Consider the following 19,122-nt stretch of genomic DNA (forward strand, 5'->3'; position numbering starts at 1 on the left):
ACCTAAATAGCTCATTGGTGTGATTGTCGGCTATCCACTTCGCGTCATGGAATGAAAAATAGATCCTAGCCTTATATGAAATAATTTGATAATTAGGTAATTATTCTTTAAGGATTAATAAAACAAACTAAGGGGTCGTTTGATAGTTGCTGACTGGGTTAAAGCTGACTGGGTTAGAAGCTGACTGGGTTAGAAATGCTGACTGAGTCCATATCTGACTGAGTTAATGTTGTTTGATTATTTATCTGAATGGTTGTGCTGAATGAAAAAATGACCATATTACCCTTATGTTGTCTCTTGTGCTGGATAAAAAAATTATAAAACCACAAATTATCATATAAAATCCAAATTAAACATACATCAATTAAAATCCAAATACAAAGTGTAATACAAAATCCAAATACAAATTGTCATAAATAATAAAAAAAGTACACCATTTAACGTGAACCATTTGAAAATAACTGATTAGCAATCTGGTCACGCAAATTAGTCATATAGTTAACGGCTTCTGAACCCCATTCTATGCCTTCTATGTTTTGACCCTCATTTCCTCCACCACCCACATTATGACTAACCATAGTGTTTTGTTCAAAGTTCGTAAATAATTCATCTTCAATATCGTATTTCCTTATAAAATTATGGACCGCAACACAAGAAATGACTATGTCTCTTTGCACTGGAAAAGGATAAGGAGCCATTTGTTTTAAAATTGGAAATCTCGCCTTCAATACACCATAAGCACGTTCAATGTAATTTCTAAGTTGTGCATGAGCATGATTGAACATTTCTTCCTTAGTCAAAGCTCTGTTTCTTCGAAAATCGGCTAACCAATACCTAGTATTGCGGTAGGGAGCCATAAATCCACGGGTGTTGGTGTATGCGGCATCACAAAGGTAATATTTATCTGTAGATGCATGACAAATTTATCATATAAATAATATAGATAATAAAACGTATAGTAAAGTTACAAACCTGGTGGAGGGAATGGAAATCCGGAAGTTGGGTTAAATGCAACTTCTTTCAAAACTTTAGAATCATGTGCTATGCCCTCCCATCCAGCCCATACAAAGGTGAATATCATATCAAAATTACAAATTCCAATTACATTTTGATAACATTCACCTTTTCCTCTTCCCCTATAACGAGTTTGTTGATCAACAGGCACAACTGCATGTACAAGTGTTCCATCTAGTGCACCTATTGCTCCGGGAAATATTTGCATTAGCCGTCTATGTCGTTCTGAGGTATTTGTTGTTGAATTAGACGAGGTTGGTACTATAATTTCTCGTGCAAAACACATCATTGCACGTAAGACCTCATGAAAACATTGATGAATCGTTTGTGTGGAGTGATGAAATCTTTCTTTAACGGCTCGAAAACGTTCATTGTGTCCTATAACATGTAAAAACATAGCCATCTTCTCTTCAACGCTTATCGTCCTACTAGATTGCAACCAATTTCTTTGTGTAAAGTGATTGCATAATAGTACAAATGCATCTTGTGAAAGACGTATCATATCGTAACATTGTATAGGACATCCGTGTATCAAATCTTGCGTATACACATATCCCTTTGCTACCTGTTCGCTAGCTCTTATTCTTTTAATTATTCTTTGCCTTTGTCGGACCAACATCAACCAATACCACGAGAATATAAGAAAATATAAAAAGTCACCTTCTTTATCCATGTGTCCTGTTAGATGTCAAATACAAATTACATTTTAATCAATAACATAACAATCAATAACATAACAATCCATGACATAACAATCAATAACATAACAATCAATAACATAACAATCCATAACATAACAAATCGTAACATGTAAATACGAAAAACATAACATTCCATAACATATAAATTCATATAACATAACCGCACCTAAGAAAAACAATCCATAACATAACTAAACCATAGAATACTAATGTCTAACAATGAACCATAACATACTAAAGTCAAACATAACATGTAAATACTAAAGTCAACCAACTAATCCAAACTTTTTTCCTGCATTTGTTACCCACGACTCACAAGTTGACAAGTTAAGACGCAACCAAATTTTCCTATTACCAGCACTTTCAGCAAATAACATAAGAGCAGTGGTGTATTTCGGATCATATTCTCCCCACTCCAAGCTTGTCAACTTCGCCATACAAGCATCCATCTCCTTGTCAAGATTATTTGCTTCGGTGAATGCTTGTGCAACCTTGATAATCTCTTTTCCAACTTCTTTCAACTCATCATCAAGTGTGGTTTCTTTAGGACCATTTCGTTTGCCCCCCTTGTTTTTTGTCCGCCCAGATGATTCCTCACTAGTAGGTTGAGGTACTGTTGAGCTTGGGGTATCTGCATGAGGTGCTGGCTCATCCATCTCTGTATCCTCAAAATCATGTGTACTGAAGGTTTCATTGGGATGAGGTAATGTCGAAGATGGCCCCCAACTGTGAACACCGGTCGAGGTCGCCCCATCAAATAGTTGGGTACAAAGTTCAGGGCAAGGGAGGGGTGCATTTCTCAGCTTATCTACGTACTTGTTCAACTGTTTAACAAATTTAATAAATATTATTAAAGTAGTAAAAAAATAATATACTTTAAAAAATATGTATATATGTACCTTCGCTTCCGCTTCCCATTCTTCATTAGTCATGTTAAAAGAATTCGTAACGGGATTATAAATATTTCCTGTTTTGTTTTTAAGTTTTAACCACACTGCATATTTTGCTTTTAAATAGTCATATCGATTTTTCATTTGTTTTTTGTCGACAATAAAATTATGATCTGTTTTCAATTTCTCCGCGACCACAGCCCATGAGCTTGCTTTTAGTCCGCTACCCTCCCGTCCATTTCTTGTTAATTCTTGTATACATGCTTCTAAAAAAGTTTTGTCCACCAATTCCGACTTCCAACTAACCCTAATTCTTTTGTCTGCCATATCTATTGTAAAAAGAAAAAAAAATCTAATCATCCACATAACACACATTTACAAACACTATTTGCTTGATGTCAATAAGATAAAATATATATTTTTTTTGTTTAACCTAAAGTTAATACAACTTGAAGACAATACTTGGGAGATATCATATACACAGTACATAACTTGAAGACAATATCTCATATATCAGTTTGGTAATACACATACACCTATGTAACAAATTCTAATCATTCTCTTGAGCATTTTGATCTTACACACATATGCACATAAACATATCATATACACACACAGTAAACAATTCATTCGATTTAACAACTATATAAGGGGCTGTGATTTCACACATTAGTTCATACAAATTTCATACACAAGCAATTTGACAGCAAACACTAATTTGACAGCAAACATTGGTAATACAATTTGACAGTAAACACTAATTTGACAGCAAACACTAATTTGATAAAATCAGATTTCATATAGATAAAATCAGATTTCATAAACAATTTGACAGCAAACACTAATTTGACAGCAAACACTAATTTGACAGCAAACATTGGTAATACACATACACCTATGCCAACCCTTTGTTCTAATTGAATCCAAAAATAATGAAAGAAGTAATTTCAAACACTAAATTCAGAATAAAATCATCAATTTGACAGCAACTTTTGTGATTTCAGAAAAAAAAAAAAAAAAAAAAAGGCACGAACTAGCGTACCTACAGTCGATCTCCTCACCGGGGCTGTTACTTCGCCGGAGCTGTTACTTCGCCGGACAGGAGGTTCGCCGGAAGCTGGAGGTAATCGTCGATTTGTCAGCAAACATTGAAGGGGCTTTGTGATTTCAGAAAAAAAAAAAAAAAAAAAAAGCACGATGGAGCTGTTGCTGCGTACCTGCAGTCGATCGTCGGCGCAGGAGGTTCGCCGGAAGCCGGAGGGAATCGTCGATGGAGTTGTTGCTGCGTTGGGTTGAATCGATGGAGCTGTTGCTGCGTTGCGCTGAATGTTGAAGGAAAAGGAAGAATAGCGGCGATTTGTGTTAGGGCGCAGGAGAAGAAAAATCTGGTCAGCCTCTTTTTTTTTTTGGACCGAGTCAGCTCCTTGGTCATTGATTACTTACCGAGTCAGCCACAATGGAGGCCCATCAAACAGTCTGACTACTGACCGGGTCAGCAGTCAGCTCTGACCAGACTGGGTAAGTGCAAATCAAACGACCCCTAAGTCTAATAGTTATATTAATGTTGTCTTAAAAGTATCCACTAAAATTTAACTCCTATAAAGCCTTTAGAAGGATAAGGATAAAAAGAATGGTCAATATTGTTCGTGGTTTGGGAATAGTTCTCTTAAACAAAAAGAAAGATCATACATTTAGCTACAGGAAGGAGAAAGTATCAAATTGACTTAATACGTCAATAACATTGATGCAACATGGAATTCCATCAAGTTAGGAGTTGATTAATGACAATTTGGCCTGTCTTGGCTTTTGTGAACGCCGACTGAAAAATAGAATAAGGTTATAGTCACCCTAGACCGATGTAGTCTAACTGTAGCGAACAACTCAGGTGTGGGGTGTCATCTCCGTATAGATCTATACACAAAACCCCACTCTCCCTCAAAGAGACTCTTATTATAACTACAAGCTACGATCGTACACTTAATAGGTGTCGACCGACAAAAACTGACTAGATCCTTAATCGAATTTACGCGAAGATAAACGTATAAAACTCATTCCAAGCCCAACGAACCATGTAAGTGAGCCACTAGGGCATCGCTAAATATCTAAATCATTTCAAAACCTAATATGAATGAGATTATATAACATGGGTCCAAAATATATGTAAAAGGACAACTAAGACCCATTTCACATGTAACGTATTTATAGGCCCAAACAGCACGCAAATAGTATACAAAACCTATCAAACATATAAATGGACCACTAAGGCCCAATAACCTAGAAATGATCAAAATTAATCCGTTTGTTAGTTTATTGTTTGTTTTGGTTCAAGTATTCACTAAAATAGCATAAAAGGCCCACTTTTTGTAAAAATGACGTTCTTGGCCCAATAAGCCAAGAATTTAAAATTAAGGCCCAAATTTTGTGAAAATAACACTTTAGTCCCCATTTTGTTCAAAACTTGTGTTTATGACTAGTTTGTGGTAAAAACAACATTTTAAAACCATTTTGTCAAAAATATCATTTTTGGGTTGATTTTTGTGAAAACACACACTTTTCTGGTTTTTGGCTTTTTCTGACCTAGTTGTTGGAAAATTTGTAGAAAATTCATCGTAAGTCGAAATTTGGATCTGTAAATTCTGGAAGTTTGGAAAATTTTCTACTTTGTTCACAATGTTTCTCATAATTTTTAATGGCCTCTAACATGTGTGAACTTGCTCACCTTCACAGGCTGGTCCGAAATTATTTCCAATCTGATAGGCAGTTTTGTAAAATTCGCCAAAAATTGTAGAAAAATCGTATGAAAATGTGAGAGTAGTCATTTTAAAGGTATAAACCTGAAATTTGTGCATGTAAAACAATTTTGAAAAATATTATCATTAAGGTGGTCAAAACAGTTCGATATTGGACCAAAACCTTTCCGTCAAGGGCTGAATTTTGAGTTTAGTTTATAGATCTTTGAACACAACACTCCTTTTTGCTATTTTAAGTGTATAAATCCCAGATCTACAAGTTTACATGTATTATATGTGATAAAACATATTTTTCTCAAGGTTTTCATGTATATCCAAGTGTTAAACTTAATATTTTTAACATATTTTTAGATTTATGAAGTAAATAGCACATAATCAACAAATAAGTAATGAAAAACACACATATTCATGCATATACACATAGATATACATAAAGCAACTTGTATTCTCCCCCAAAACCAAGTAAAAATCGAAAATACGGGGTATGAACTCACCTTTTCTTGTTGTTCTCGGTTTTGAAGAAGAGATGAAGAGATTTTTGGTCCTAGCAACACCTTGATGTAGATTTCCAGCTTAAGAAGTTTTCTAGGAGTATGATCACCAAATGCTTGTTTAGAAGGAGTGATCTAACATGAGAAAGTAGTTATATAACTTGGATATGTAAAAACTTACCAAAGAATGATGATTTTCTTGAGAAAACCCTCTTGAAACACAAGCAAAATTTCGAGATTTTTAAGAAAGAAGGAGAATGATTCTTGAGAGAGTTTGATGTTGTGTGTGTGTGTGGTCTTTGCTTTTGGTCGAGATATCAAGAAAAGAGAGGGTGTGGAGAGTGTGTGCGGATATATGGAACTTGTATAGATGTATGTGATGCACTAAGCTTGGTTATCCTTCAAACAAAAGTGATTTTGTCATGGTGTGGATTAATTAGCCATTTCTCTTTGTCTTTTTTTTTATAATACATGGGCCGAGATTTGGGCTAGAAGGAAGGAGGATGAATTAGTTTGGCCCAATTCTTTCTTTAGTTTGAAATTATGAAGTCTATAGAGAAAATTTTCAGTCGATTGGGCCCTTGGAAGTACTTACGACCCAACTTAAGATAAAGGGATGGGTTTTAGGTCCATTAGGGTTAATTGGAGTTGTTATGGTCCAATTAGGCCCATTAGGTTAAACTAATCCATTTTAGGCTCATTAAATGCTAAGTTTTATGAACGTGGGTTCATTTAGAGCTCATATAAGGGTTCTAAGCCCATGCTAGTCGAATTGAATGCTTATTGGTCCATTAGGCCCAATAAGGAAATCCTAGTCCATAATGGACTTAAACAGGGATTCTTAGGGTTTTCAGCCCTTATTTGAACAAATGAGATGTATTTGAATGAGCTTAGAGTATGATATTCTCTTAGAGTACAAGTTATTACACTAGGTGAATGATTTCATGAGAGTAGAATTTCCTAGCAAAAATGCTAGTTGTGACATCATCCCCCGTTAGAGGGAATTTCGTCCCGAAATTCTTTCGAAAGGTAGGTTCACGAATGAGAGAATAGGTGAGAGAACTTCTTCTTCATCTTGTCCTTGCTTTCCCATGTGAATTTCGGTCAGCTCTTAGCGTTCCATCGAATCTTCACAATCAGAATGTGACTCTGCTTCGTATGCTTCACTTCCATATCCATTATCTCGATTGGTTCTTCGACGGACCAGATATTCTAGTTGATTTCGATTTCTTCTAAAGGTATGACGAGAGTTACATCAGATAAACACTTTTTCAAATTTGAAACGTGGAACACGGGGTGTATGTTGCTGAGCTCTACAAGCAGCTGCAACCTATAAGCCATTGGACCAATCCCGACAAGAATCTTGAACGGTCCAATGTATTTCGGGTTCAGTTTTCACGTTTCCTAAAGCGAATCATTCCTTTCTAGGGAAAGAATTTCAATAGTACCCGGCCTCCGAATTAGAATTCCAAACGTTTTCGTTGTTTGTCAGCATAACTCTTCTGTCTGTCTCGTGATGCTTGAAGTTGAGTTCTGATTTGGATTATCTTCTTTGTCATTTCGCGATTGGTTTTCTGGTCCCGTGAGAGTACTGGTGAGTGATCTGCATTTACGAACATAAAGAGCCTCGAAAGGACAAACCTTGATGCTCGTGCGATAGCTATTATTGTATGAGAATTCAATCAAGGGCAACCGGTTATCCCATGACTCGCTGAATTCAAACACCCAGGCTCGGAGCATGACTTCGAAAGTTTTATCTATCCCTGGAGTGCTCCCTCCGTGATATTCTCCGACTTTGATGCTTTCAATGCCGTTCGTAGATGTTGACAGTGTTTTGTTCTTGCTTCGTGTGCAGACGAGTATGTTATGGATGGAAATAATGAAACGACTGACTAGGAATGGTTGGGAAAACTCGGTTCGTAGGGTGCATGAATACCGTGGGGGCATTTATCATACTAAAAGGCCATAACAAAGAATTCGTAATGACCGTATCGAGTTTGGAAAGCAGTTTTTGGAATGTCCTCTTCTCGGACTCGAAGTTGATGATAATCGGTTCCTAGATCTATTTTAGAGAAATAACTAGCTCCTTGGAGCTGGCCAAATAGATCGTCAATCCGAGGGAGTGGGTATCGGTTTTTGATAGTGAGCTTATTCAATTCCCTAAAATCGATGCACATTCTAAAGGATTCGTCTTCTTGACGAACAAGACCTGAGTCCCCTAGGGTGAGAAGCTTGGTCTGATGAATCCTTTGTTCAACCATTTCTTAGTTTGACTGGATAACTTCTGAATTTCGGCGAAAGCTAACCTATAGGGTGAATTGGCAATTGATGTGGTTTCCGGTATGAGGTCGATTCGAAATTCGGCCTGTCTCTCTGGGGTTTTCCCGGAATTTCTTTGGGAAATACATCCAGAAAATCATATGCTACTGGAATACCTTGTATGCTTACTTCTTCCTTGGTCTTGTCCACTACGTGAGGGAGGAAAACGTAGTTCTTCTGGTGCAGGCAATTCTGTGCCTTGATGCACGAGATAAGACGAAGATTGGCACCAGGTTTATCACCATAGATTATTAGAGTTTCGTGATTGGGGAGGTGAAGGCAAACGACCTTCTCGCAACACATAGTATCAGCATGGTGGGGGCTTAACCCAACCATGCCGATTATCATATCAAAACTCCTAATATTTACTGACATTAAATCTATTTGAAATAAATGGTTGTTTAGTGTTTAGGTGTATCCTACATAAATATCTTTGGTTGATTCGGTTTTTCCCATTAGCCATCTCCACCGTGAAGGCTTCATTTAGCTTCTGGGGTTGTTGTTTTAGTAAGTGCTCGAATTTGTTACTAACGAAGCTTCGCTCAGCTCCACTATCGAGTGAAATGCAAGAGAAAGAGTTGTTAATTGGAAACGTACTAGTAACAACCATCAGGTCTTGAATTGCTTCGCCTTGACCTAGGGTTAGGACCCTTCCTGATCCTCCTGCCCCTTGATTGTTAGCTTTGGGGCAGTTGCGTCTGAAATGACCGGTTCCTCCTCACCCATAGCAGGTGTGACTGGCCCCAAAATTGGTGTTGTTGTTAAGGTTGTTGCGATTGTTGTTGTTTTTGTTTGGCTGTTGATTCTGTCATAGATAAGTTCTACAGTATTTGGTGGTGTGACTCTTTCGGTTGCATATCTTACAATGCGGCTCCCGGTAGGCTCCCTTATGATGGAAATTGCATTGGTTACATTTTGGAAGGCTTCCCGCATATGATCTCGCTGGTGTTGATGTAGTAGGGGTCATGGTCCCATGGACAGAAACAACATGTTGCTTCTTAGAAAACCCTTGAGTGTGCTGTCCCTTTCTCTTACTTCCAGACTTCTGCTTCCTGCTCTTTATCTTGGGGTTTGGAGTGCCTTGATAAGCTGTCACGTGTTGGTTTCTGTGCTCGCTCCTTCGGCTGGAGTTGTCGATGCTATTTCCACCTCTATTGGTGTTGTTTGCGTTGATTTGTGCCATAGCAGCGATTACTGACGCTGTTACAACAACTTGGAATGCAGCAGAGTCCATATGTAGGAGCAATGTCTCGTGGGTGTGCTTGTTATTTATGTGGGATGACATTTTCCTGCTGCATGATGATAAGCCAGATCGTAAGTAATGATCGTCATTCCTGGTTGTACGTCTTGTCGTATGATTCTCATTGTTTCCATCTACGTCCCCATGGTGTATTTACGGTGGTAGGTAATCGCAGTTTTTGCACGAATTTTAAGTTTGTCTATAGAGTTTGTAGATTATTTTGGATTTCGAGATCCTTGAGTAACTAGTGGTTTCAGGGGTTCGGTTATGCATATAATTGAACTTTATGCAATAACATGAAATAAAGTTAGCACATAATTGTTTCATTGGTAAGTACCATCTTAGTACACGAAAAAGAGTCATATCGGATAGTAGGGGGTGGGGGAGAAAAGGCTGATCCTAATTGTAGCGGAAAGTGTCTGGTTGTGGTGCTAATGAAGTGGATGCACCTTGGAGATGAGCTACTTGCCGTTCGGTGTCTCGTAGTCGTGCCTCCCAAACTGGCTATCTCTCTTGGAAGTCTCCAATTGCTTCCTGTGTTTGTCTCTCATCTCCCTCAACAGCAGTCCACATTTGGTCCGTTTGTTCTGAGGTGCCCTGAGCTTGGTTATCAATATCTCGGGTGCGTCGGACCATGACTGGCAGGGACCGGTCAGATGGTCCTCTATGACTATGATCGAAGAAACCTCGGTTCCTACCATAGTGTGGTCGTATCCTCTGATGGTGAATCCATCTCCAATATCGATTGCCTATGAGGCGTGGGGCCACCGGGGCCCTCACGATAAGTCGGTACTCTGGCCATGTATGGAGGATTGATGACCTCAGATTCTACATCCGTGGCATCATCGTCATTGCCCTCTAGCTCTTCCTCTTCGAGGTTCACTACTGGCTCGACGGGTTCATCTGTAAGTTCTACTTCATGTTCCTCCCCTGGTTCTTCCTCTGAGTCTCCTTCGGGTCTTCCTCTGGATCGATCCACCCTGCTTTCCCCTGACTAGGGAGATAAGGGTCTCCTGGCTAATGATTCCCGTCCATAGTGTATTGCACGAAGGAGTATAAATACTAGAAACAAATAGCACACCAAATACTCCTATAATATTTTAATTTTGTTTAGGTTTGGTTCTATAAGCTCTTTGGATAATTAAATGGTAAGTTATTGATTCATTGTCCATCACAATTACTCCCGAGCACATGTTGGTCGTATTTTGAATGAATGTAGTTGATCAGGCTACATTTACCCCCAATACGACTACATAACTGCCCGGGTTTAATAGCAATGTTCAAATCCTCCAAAGACTTTTACTGTTCTTGTTGTGTTATTACTCTAAAATGCACACATAGGTATGTATTTTAATTATTATGTTCAGAATAGTTTAGTCCCATTGTATTTATAGTTGCATATCTTGTATGGTTAGATATGCCAGTTCACTATAAACAATGCTCTGATACCAATTTGTCACACCCCCGAACCAGACGGCGGAAACGTCTGGGGGATTGTGCGTGACTTCATCTTCAAATATCATTACGGTGGATATAAATGAAACATAACATCATCATTACCATGCATAATATAATACAACTGCCATTGTTTACATTAAGTACAGTCTTTTAAATAAAATGACCAAAACATTCAGTGTATGATGTTTAACAGCACACGAAACAAAATCCCATATTCTTGTTGATTCTTCTGCTTAACGAGTCCCTGAGAATACAAGTTATTTTGAAAATGTCAACATATATAATGTTGGTGATTTTATAAGTACATTTGAGAAAATGATTTGTATAACTTTGTAATCAAAAGAAAATCTTGTATTTTCTTAAAATAGTTTGGTATGTTTATGTCTGATCTTGTATTAATGCATGTGTATTATTGTTTAATAGCATGTCAAAAGTGATTGAAGAGAATGTAAATAGAATGTCCCCGGACAACCCGATGTTGCCCGTAAAAGAAGAATAGTTAATGCTGCCGTACCAACACCGATGTTGAGTACTAGTGTGAGTAAGTTACTGAGTAATCCAATCATAAAAGAAAATAGATAATGCTGTCGTACCAAAACCGAGGTTGAGTACCAGTATAAGTAAGTTTCCGAGTAATCCAATCATAAAAGAAAATGGATATTGCTGCCGTACCACACCGAGGTAGGGTACCAGTGTAAGTAAATTTCCGAGTAACCCAACATAAAAGAAAATAGTCTTCCGCAAACTTCATAATGTTAATTCCTCTAAGTGAGCCGTCATAAACATACTAATTAATGACAATTTCGTCTGTCTTGGCTTTTGTGAACGCTGACTGAAAAATAGAATAAGGTTATAGTCACCCTAGACCGATGTAGTCTAACTGTAGCGAACAACTCAGGTGTGGGGTGTCATCCCCGTATAGATCTATACACAAAACCTCGCTCTCCCTCAACGAGACTCTTATTATAACTACAGGCTACGATCGTACACTTAATAGGTGTCGACCGACAAAAACTCACTAGATCCTTAATTGAATTTACGCAAAGATAAACGTATAAAACTCATTCCAGACCCAACGGACAATGTAAGTGAGCCACTAGGGCATCGCTAAACATGTGAGTCATTTCAAAACGGCAAAACCTAATATGAATGAGGTTATATAACATGGGTCCAAAATATATGTAAAGGGACAACTAAGACCCATTTCACATGTAACGCATTTATAGGCCCAAACAACACACAAATAGTATACAAAACCTATCAAACATATAAATGGACCACTAAGGCCCAATAACCTAGAAATAATCAAAATTAATCCGTTTGTTAGTTTATTGTTTGTTTTGGTTCAAGTATTCACTAAAATAGCATAAAAGGCCCACTTTTTGTAAAAATGACGTTCTTGGCCCAATAAGCCAAAAATTTACAATTAAGGCCCATTTTTTGTGAAAATAACACTTTAGTCCCCATTTTGTTCAAAACTTGTGTTTATGACTAGTTTATGGTAAAAATAACATTTTAAACCCGTTTTTGTCAAAAATATCATTTTTGGTTTGATTTTTGTGAAAACACACATTTTTCTGGTTTTTGGCTTTATCTGATCTACTTGTTGGAAATTTGTAGAAAATTCATCGTAAGTCGAAATTTGGATCCGTAAATTATGGAAGTTTGGAAATTTTTTCTACTTTGTTCATAATGTTTCTCATAATTTTTAATGGCCTCTAACATGTGTGAACTTGCTCACCTTCACAGGCTGGTCCGAAATTATTTCCAATCTGATAGGCAGTTTTGTAAAATTCGCCAAAAATTGTAGAAAAATCGTATGAAAATGTGAGAGTAGTCATTTTAAAGGTATAAACCTGAAATTTGTGCATGTAAAACAATTTTGAAAAATATTATCATTAAGGTGGTCAAAACAGTTCGAGATTGGACCAAAACCTTTCCGTCAAGGGCTGAATTTTGAGTTTAGTTTATAGATCTTTGAACACAACACTCCTTTTTGCTATTTTAAGTGTATAAATCCCAGATCTACAAGTTTACATGTATTATATGTGATAACACATATTTTTCTCAAGGTTTTCATGTATATCCAAGTGTTAAACTTAATATTTTTAACATATTTTTAGATTTATGAAGTAAATAGCACATAATCAACAAATAAGTAATGAAAAACACACATATTCATGCATATACACATAGATCTACATAAAACAACTTGTATTCTCCCCCAAAACCAAGTAAAAATCGAAAATATGGAGTATGAACTCACCTTTGCTTGTTGTTCTCGGTTTTGAAGAAGAGATGAAGAGATTTTTGGTCCTAGCAACACCTTGATGTAGATTTCCAGCTTAAGAAGTTTTCTAGGAGTATGATCACCAAATGCTTGTTTAGAAGGATTGATCTAACATGAGAAAGGAGTTATATAACTTGGATATGTAAAAACTTACCAAAGAATGATGATTTTCTTGTGAAAACCCTCTTGAAACACAAGCAAAATTTCGAGATTTTTAAGAAAGAAGGAGAATGATTCTTGAGAGAGTTTGATGTTGTGTGTGTGTGTGGTCTTTGATCTTGGCCAAGATATCAAGAAGAGAGAAGGTATTGAGAGTGTGCATGGATATATGGAACTTGTATAGATGTATGTGATGCACTAAGCTTGGTTATCCTTTAAACAAAAGTGATGTGTCATGGTGTGGATTAATTAGCCATTTCTCTCTGTTTTTTTAATAACACATGGGCCGAGATTTGGGCTAGGAGGAAGGAGGATGAATTAGTTTGGCCCAATTCTTTCTTTGGTTTGAAATTACGAAGTCTATAGAGAAACGTTTTTGGCTGATTGGGCCCTTGGAAGTACTTACGGCCCAACATAAGATAAAGGGATGGGTTTTAGGTCCATTAGGGTTAATTGGAGATGTTATGGTCCAATTAGGTCCATTAGGGTAAACTAATCCATTTTAGGCTCATTATGGCCCAAAATGTTATGTTTTATGAATGTGGATTCATTTAGAGCCCATATAAGGGTTCTAAGCCCATGCTAGTCGAATTGAATGCTTATTGGTCTATTAGGCCCAATAAGGAAATCCTAGTCCATAATGGACTTAAACCGGGATTCTTAGGGTTTTTAGCCCTTAGTTGAACACATGAGATGTATTTGAATGAGCATAGAGTATGATATTCTCTCAGAATACAAGTTATTACACTAGGTGAATGATTTCATGAGAGTAGAATTTCCTAGCAAATATGCTAGTTGTGACATCATCCCCCCGTTAGAGGGAATTTCGTCCCGAAATTCTTTTGAAAGGTAGGTTCACGAATGAGAGAATAGGTGAGAGAACTTCTGCTTCATCTTGTCCTTGCGTTCCCATGTGAATTTCGGTCAGCGGTTAGTGTTCCATTGAATCTTCACAATCGGAATGCGACTCTGCTTCGTAAGCTTCACTTCCCTATCTATTATCTTGATTGGTTCTTCGACGAATAGGAGATTCTAGTTGATTTTGATTTCTTCTAAAGGTATGACGAGAGTTTCATTGGATAAGCACTTTTTCAAATTTGAAACCTTCAACACGGGGTGTACGTTGTTGAGCTCTACAAGTAGCTGCAGCCTATAAGCCATTGGACCAATCCAGACAAGAATCTCGAACAGTCGAATGTATTGCGGGTTCAGTTTTCCCGTTTCCTAAAGCGAATAATTCCTTTCTAGGGAAAGACTTTCAATAGTACTCGACATCCGACTTGGAATTCCAAAGGTTTTCGTCATTTGTCAGCATAACTCTTCTGTCTGTCTCGTGATGCTTGAAGTTGAGTTCTGATTTGGATTATCTTCTCTGTCATTTCGCGAATGGTTTTCTGGTCCTGTGAGGGTACCGGTGAGTGATGAGTCGTATTGTGCTTACAAACAATTCATGGATTGTACCATGAATAAGTGTCACAAGAGTCCTTGGTCTTGTACAAACTAAGAAAGTTTTTATCCAACTCTCTTTGAGATGGTCTATTTCATTGGACATCCTAACTCTGTTTTTGTAAACTCTTTGAGAACAAAGTATTTGTTGCTCTAAGAACAATCTTTCAAAAGAGAGAGTTGATATCCAAAAGAGATAGTGGGAGCTACAATGTTCTTGAGTAGACTCAAAAATCAATTAATGAAAATCCTAAAGAAAAACAATAGCACTTAACTAGAGGTTAAAACCTATTAAGGAAAATGACATCCCTCTAACTCTTCCACATAGATCTAATAGAAGACGTCATGGGCCTCGTTGACTTCATGTCACATGAGAAATGAGTTACTGATAGATTGAGATCAGATTCTAAGCTATGGAATACCCAATAAGCCAAAATTGGAGGAATCTATGAGGAATTAGATTCAGTCCATTTATATTTGAAGTTTGAATTGATCCAACACTTGGAGTTAAAACCATATAGCGCTTGTAGATCTTCAAAAAATGAGTAGTATGGATAAGAATACATATATATTAAAACCAAGATGGTTTTTAAAGATATGTAAGCTTAAGAATTCAATTGAAGCATTCTAACAACCATATCATGTTCTGATCATTTACTTCAATGAGAAATTCAAAAGTTGTAACATCCAAAAAAACCTTAACAAAATTTTTTCATTTTTAAAAGATATTTCATAAAGCCATCAGATAATCATATATTGTTTTCAAATTAAATCCATAAAGAAAAAGAAATATCAAAACAATGTCTGAGACATAAAACAACAGGAGGATGTTGTGATATCCTAGAATTTAGGGCATAAACTATGAACGACTAAATTACAGTAAATCTGTTTGTAATTTAACTCATTCAGTTTTAGTGCATCTAATGTAAAACAAATGAGTTTAATTAAATTATTATAAGATGTCAGGTGATACTTTACTTCCGAATGTGTAAACTGTCAACCGAATCAAACCGCTCAAACTGTAACACTGATTAATGCGTATGAAAAACTGAAATTTTGTATTAAACAATTTTGAGCAAAGAAAACATTAAAATATTATAGTATGAAAAACTGAAATTTTGTATTAAACAATTTTGAGCAAAGAAAACATTAAAATATTATAGTACATGTTCCACTGTTTCTGAAAATATAAAGAACGTCAAAAATGAAGTTCGTATGCAAAAGATACGACAGTTTTAAGAAAACAAAAAGTCAAACACTGATTTTCTTTAATCGCGTAAAAACGAATTGATCCGTTGAGGCACTTACACACCTCCGATGGGAATTCCGAGAGCGTCTTTGGACTCAGGCTATAGCATAATATTTAATTTCACACTCGAAATATATTTAGCAAAAATATTTACAAAAGTCGCGAAAACAAACATCGCGAGCCGTTTAGACGCATAACTTTAAATGTGATTTCCGGGAGTTCCGTAACTCCAAAAATTAATCCGTTTGATGTTTTGGAATCCTTGAACTAAAATCTATTTAATGGCACTATCGGAAAAATTTCTCGACATTCGGATCCCGATACACCAAAAATAAATAAGTTTTGGGCATGTAACGGATGGATAACCTCGTGGGACCCACTAGGCTTATAAGACCAATGTGCAGCTCATTTCCCTTCTTGCCCACGTTTTTTAAGCCACCTCTTCCTTGTTACCTTCCTCTTTTGCCCACCACTCCACCATAAAGGACTTTGATTAACTATGTTGAGTGTTCTTCACTTGAAAGATTATGGTGTCCCTCTTGCCTTAGTGTGCACCATTCTAGTATATATAAGAGGCTTAGGAACCTCCTAACACTCACAACCATTAGCCACTACCTCTCTCTCAAGCTTGATCTCTATCTCGCTACATCTCTCTCTAAATCTCTTCTAATCTCTCTCTCTCTCTCTCTCGGTATACTCACATAAACACCCAACACCAGGGGCGGACCTAGGGTGGTCCACAGTGGCACCGACAACCCCTAACTTTTCCGGCCGCAATGGAGATTTTTTCGAAAATTTTATTTTTTCTACTATCGTGCACTGTAAAATCCTGCGTCCTCCCCTGCCCAACACCACCGCCAGCCATCACCTCCACCACCGTAAGTCACTTCCACTCCACCTCCTTGCTTGTTACTGCTTTCTTCGTACATTGCCGAGAACCACAGGACCGATTGCAATTTTTTTAATTTTTTGTGTTTTATGGGTTACGTAGACGAAGGACACAGGAGGTATCAACCTCCTGTGTAAGCAAACTTCCATACAAAGTAAATAGTTTTGGCCCCTCAACTTCGGAATTGTACAACTTTAGCCCCTCCCTCTCAAAAAATGTTTTCAAATTTAGTCCTAAACAATAAAACTTCAATTAAAATGTGCACAATCTACTCTATTATGAAAAAAATCCTTTCAATTGAATTCAAATTTTAATATAGAATTTCATAAATTCAATTATATTTTTTATATAATATTGATTTATTTTAAAAATAAACCTTAGATTAATTAAATTTTTAGAACTTATTAATTATATTCTGATTTAAATAAATTTTGGATTTATTTAATTTTTTTGGAAAACTTATAAATTAAATTTTAGATAAAATTTATTTTAATAAATTTGAATTAACAAAACTTGGAAAATTATTCAATAAGTCATTATACTTAGTCAAAATACCAAATCGCTCCCAAATATTAATTTATATCAAAATTTTCTAGGAAATCGAATTAATCCCGGAGATTACGACTTCACGACAAAACATCCTGGTTTTCAAAACGACTCGATAACCGCTCGTTAAGGTGAGTGTTACGGACCCTCTTTTGTGTTTACTAATTTTGGGGGAGAATACATGTACTAAGTATTACAAATTATACAAAAATGTTACTACAATACATTTTAATTGCTTACGATACGAGGAATCTGGTTTGAATGACCACGTAGGGTTGGTGGATTTCAGAACAACTTAATTGCCAAAATGGTCCTGCTCTCCGTTGTTTCATGTTTGGCCTTGTCTGTGCATAGTAGTTGAAAAGTATTGTTTAACACTAATATAATAAGTAAACAATATCGTTTTAAACCTCAATATCCTAGTATGTTATGTTGCTAGAATAATACAACTATTGAAATAGCATATACCTTTTTACTGTAGAGTTTATAAAGGAAACATACGTCGTTATAAAAGTTAGTTCCTTATACTTTACACTCATGTCAAACATACTCGACTTTTATAAACTTGATGTCATGAATTTCATTATGCCTAGAACTTACTCACAATTAAGTTAGGGTTGAGAGTTATTCACAAACTTTTTAGTTAAGGGCTTTATAGCGAGACATTATTCATTAGCTGAGTCTAAACACTTAGCGTACCCACACCAACTATAAACGTTAATCTTTGGAGTAAGATACATATGTATAGATCTATATGAGGTTGACATCCCCACCTGCAGTTGCTAGCTACATCTGTGATTGATCAATCGAAGCGGGTGATAAGTGTCTACAATTGTTTACTGCAACGTCCAATGAAGCGTTGTAGTCGGGTACACTCAAGTCACATACTCGGTTATATGACTCACTACAAACATTAACTCGAATATCTCTCTCTTACTATAATTTCTAAACTTGGTTTATTTAAAAATCATTTTAAGCATGAAATTACTTATGTCAGGACACTTTTTGGAATTTTCAAAGCTTATTTAAATATGGTTTACTTATAAAGAAAATACTTTTTGAAACGCTTTTAAGAGTATGATTACTATGGCTAGCAAAAAACCTGTGACTCTCACCAACCTTGTGTTGACCCTCAAAACTACATGTATTCTTAGGAAGTTAGTAATCAGGAAAATTTAGACGACGGATAATCAGGGATCTCAGGCAATTTAGTTTACTACTTTTTATTATTCCCGCCTACCTGTTTATGGCAATTCATATATTATATTATTATACGTAAGAACCATGTATTCACACATCAGGATGGAATATAAATGATGTTTTGTTTATTGTTGTACTTGTGCTATATATTCAATTTATTTGTGATCCATGAACTTAGTCGCACAACCCGGCATGTTCTGCCGCCTCGGTCGGGGGTGTGACAGATATGTACGATCACGCCTTCACCTTGCCCTGGTTATCTGAAGTAGCTGAAAACATTGAAATCAACAAATGTAAACTAAAGCTTAGTGAGTTCCCCAAAATACCCCACACAACAATACATATACAATGCATGCACATCGGGCCCACAGTATAAAACTAGATTGCCCTGGCCCACAGTTAGATGACTGGATTGCCCCGACCCACAACCATAAGATGGGTTGCCCCGGGTTTGTTGGCCTATAGCACAAATCCATACCG

At 36.6% G+C, this 19,122-nt stretch overlaps 2 protein-coding genes across 2 annotated transcripts; both read right to left on the reverse strand.

The window, feature by feature from the left end:
- Positions 1–437: 437 nt before the first annotated feature.
- LOC128126141 (uncharacterized) lies at positions 438–1,417 on the reverse strand. Its single transcript, XM_052763890.1, has 2 exons — positions 1,123–1,417; positions 438–904 (listed from the first exon to the last, which is right to left on the reverse strand). The coding sequence occupies exons 1-2, from the start codon at positions 1,415–1,417 to the stop codon at positions 438–440; spliced, it is 762 nt and encodes a 253-aa protein (XP_052619850.1).
- Positions 1,418–1,855: 438 nt separating this feature from the next.
- On the reverse strand, positions 1,856–2,933 carry LOC128126333 (L10-interacting MYB domain-containing protein-like). The gene is made up of 2 exons (XM_052764080.1): positions 2,615–2,933; positions 1,856–2,539 (listed from the first exon to the last, which is right to left on the reverse strand). Exons 1-2 carry the CDS (start codon positions 2,930–2,932, stop codon positions 1,982–1,984), a joined length of 876 nt encoding a protein of 291 aa, XP_052620040.1. The 5' UTR covers position 2,933; the 3' UTR covers positions 1,856–1,981.
- Positions 2,934–19,122: the final 16,189 nt, after the last annotated feature.

This window comes from Lactuca sativa, chromosome 5 (genome assembly GCF_002870075.4).
Source record: "Lactuca sativa cultivar Salinas chromosome 5, Lsat_Salinas_v11, whole genome shotgun sequence".
Lineage (NCBI taxonomy): Eukaryota > Viridiplantae > Streptophyta > Magnoliopsida > Asterales > Asteraceae > Lactuca > Lactuca sativa.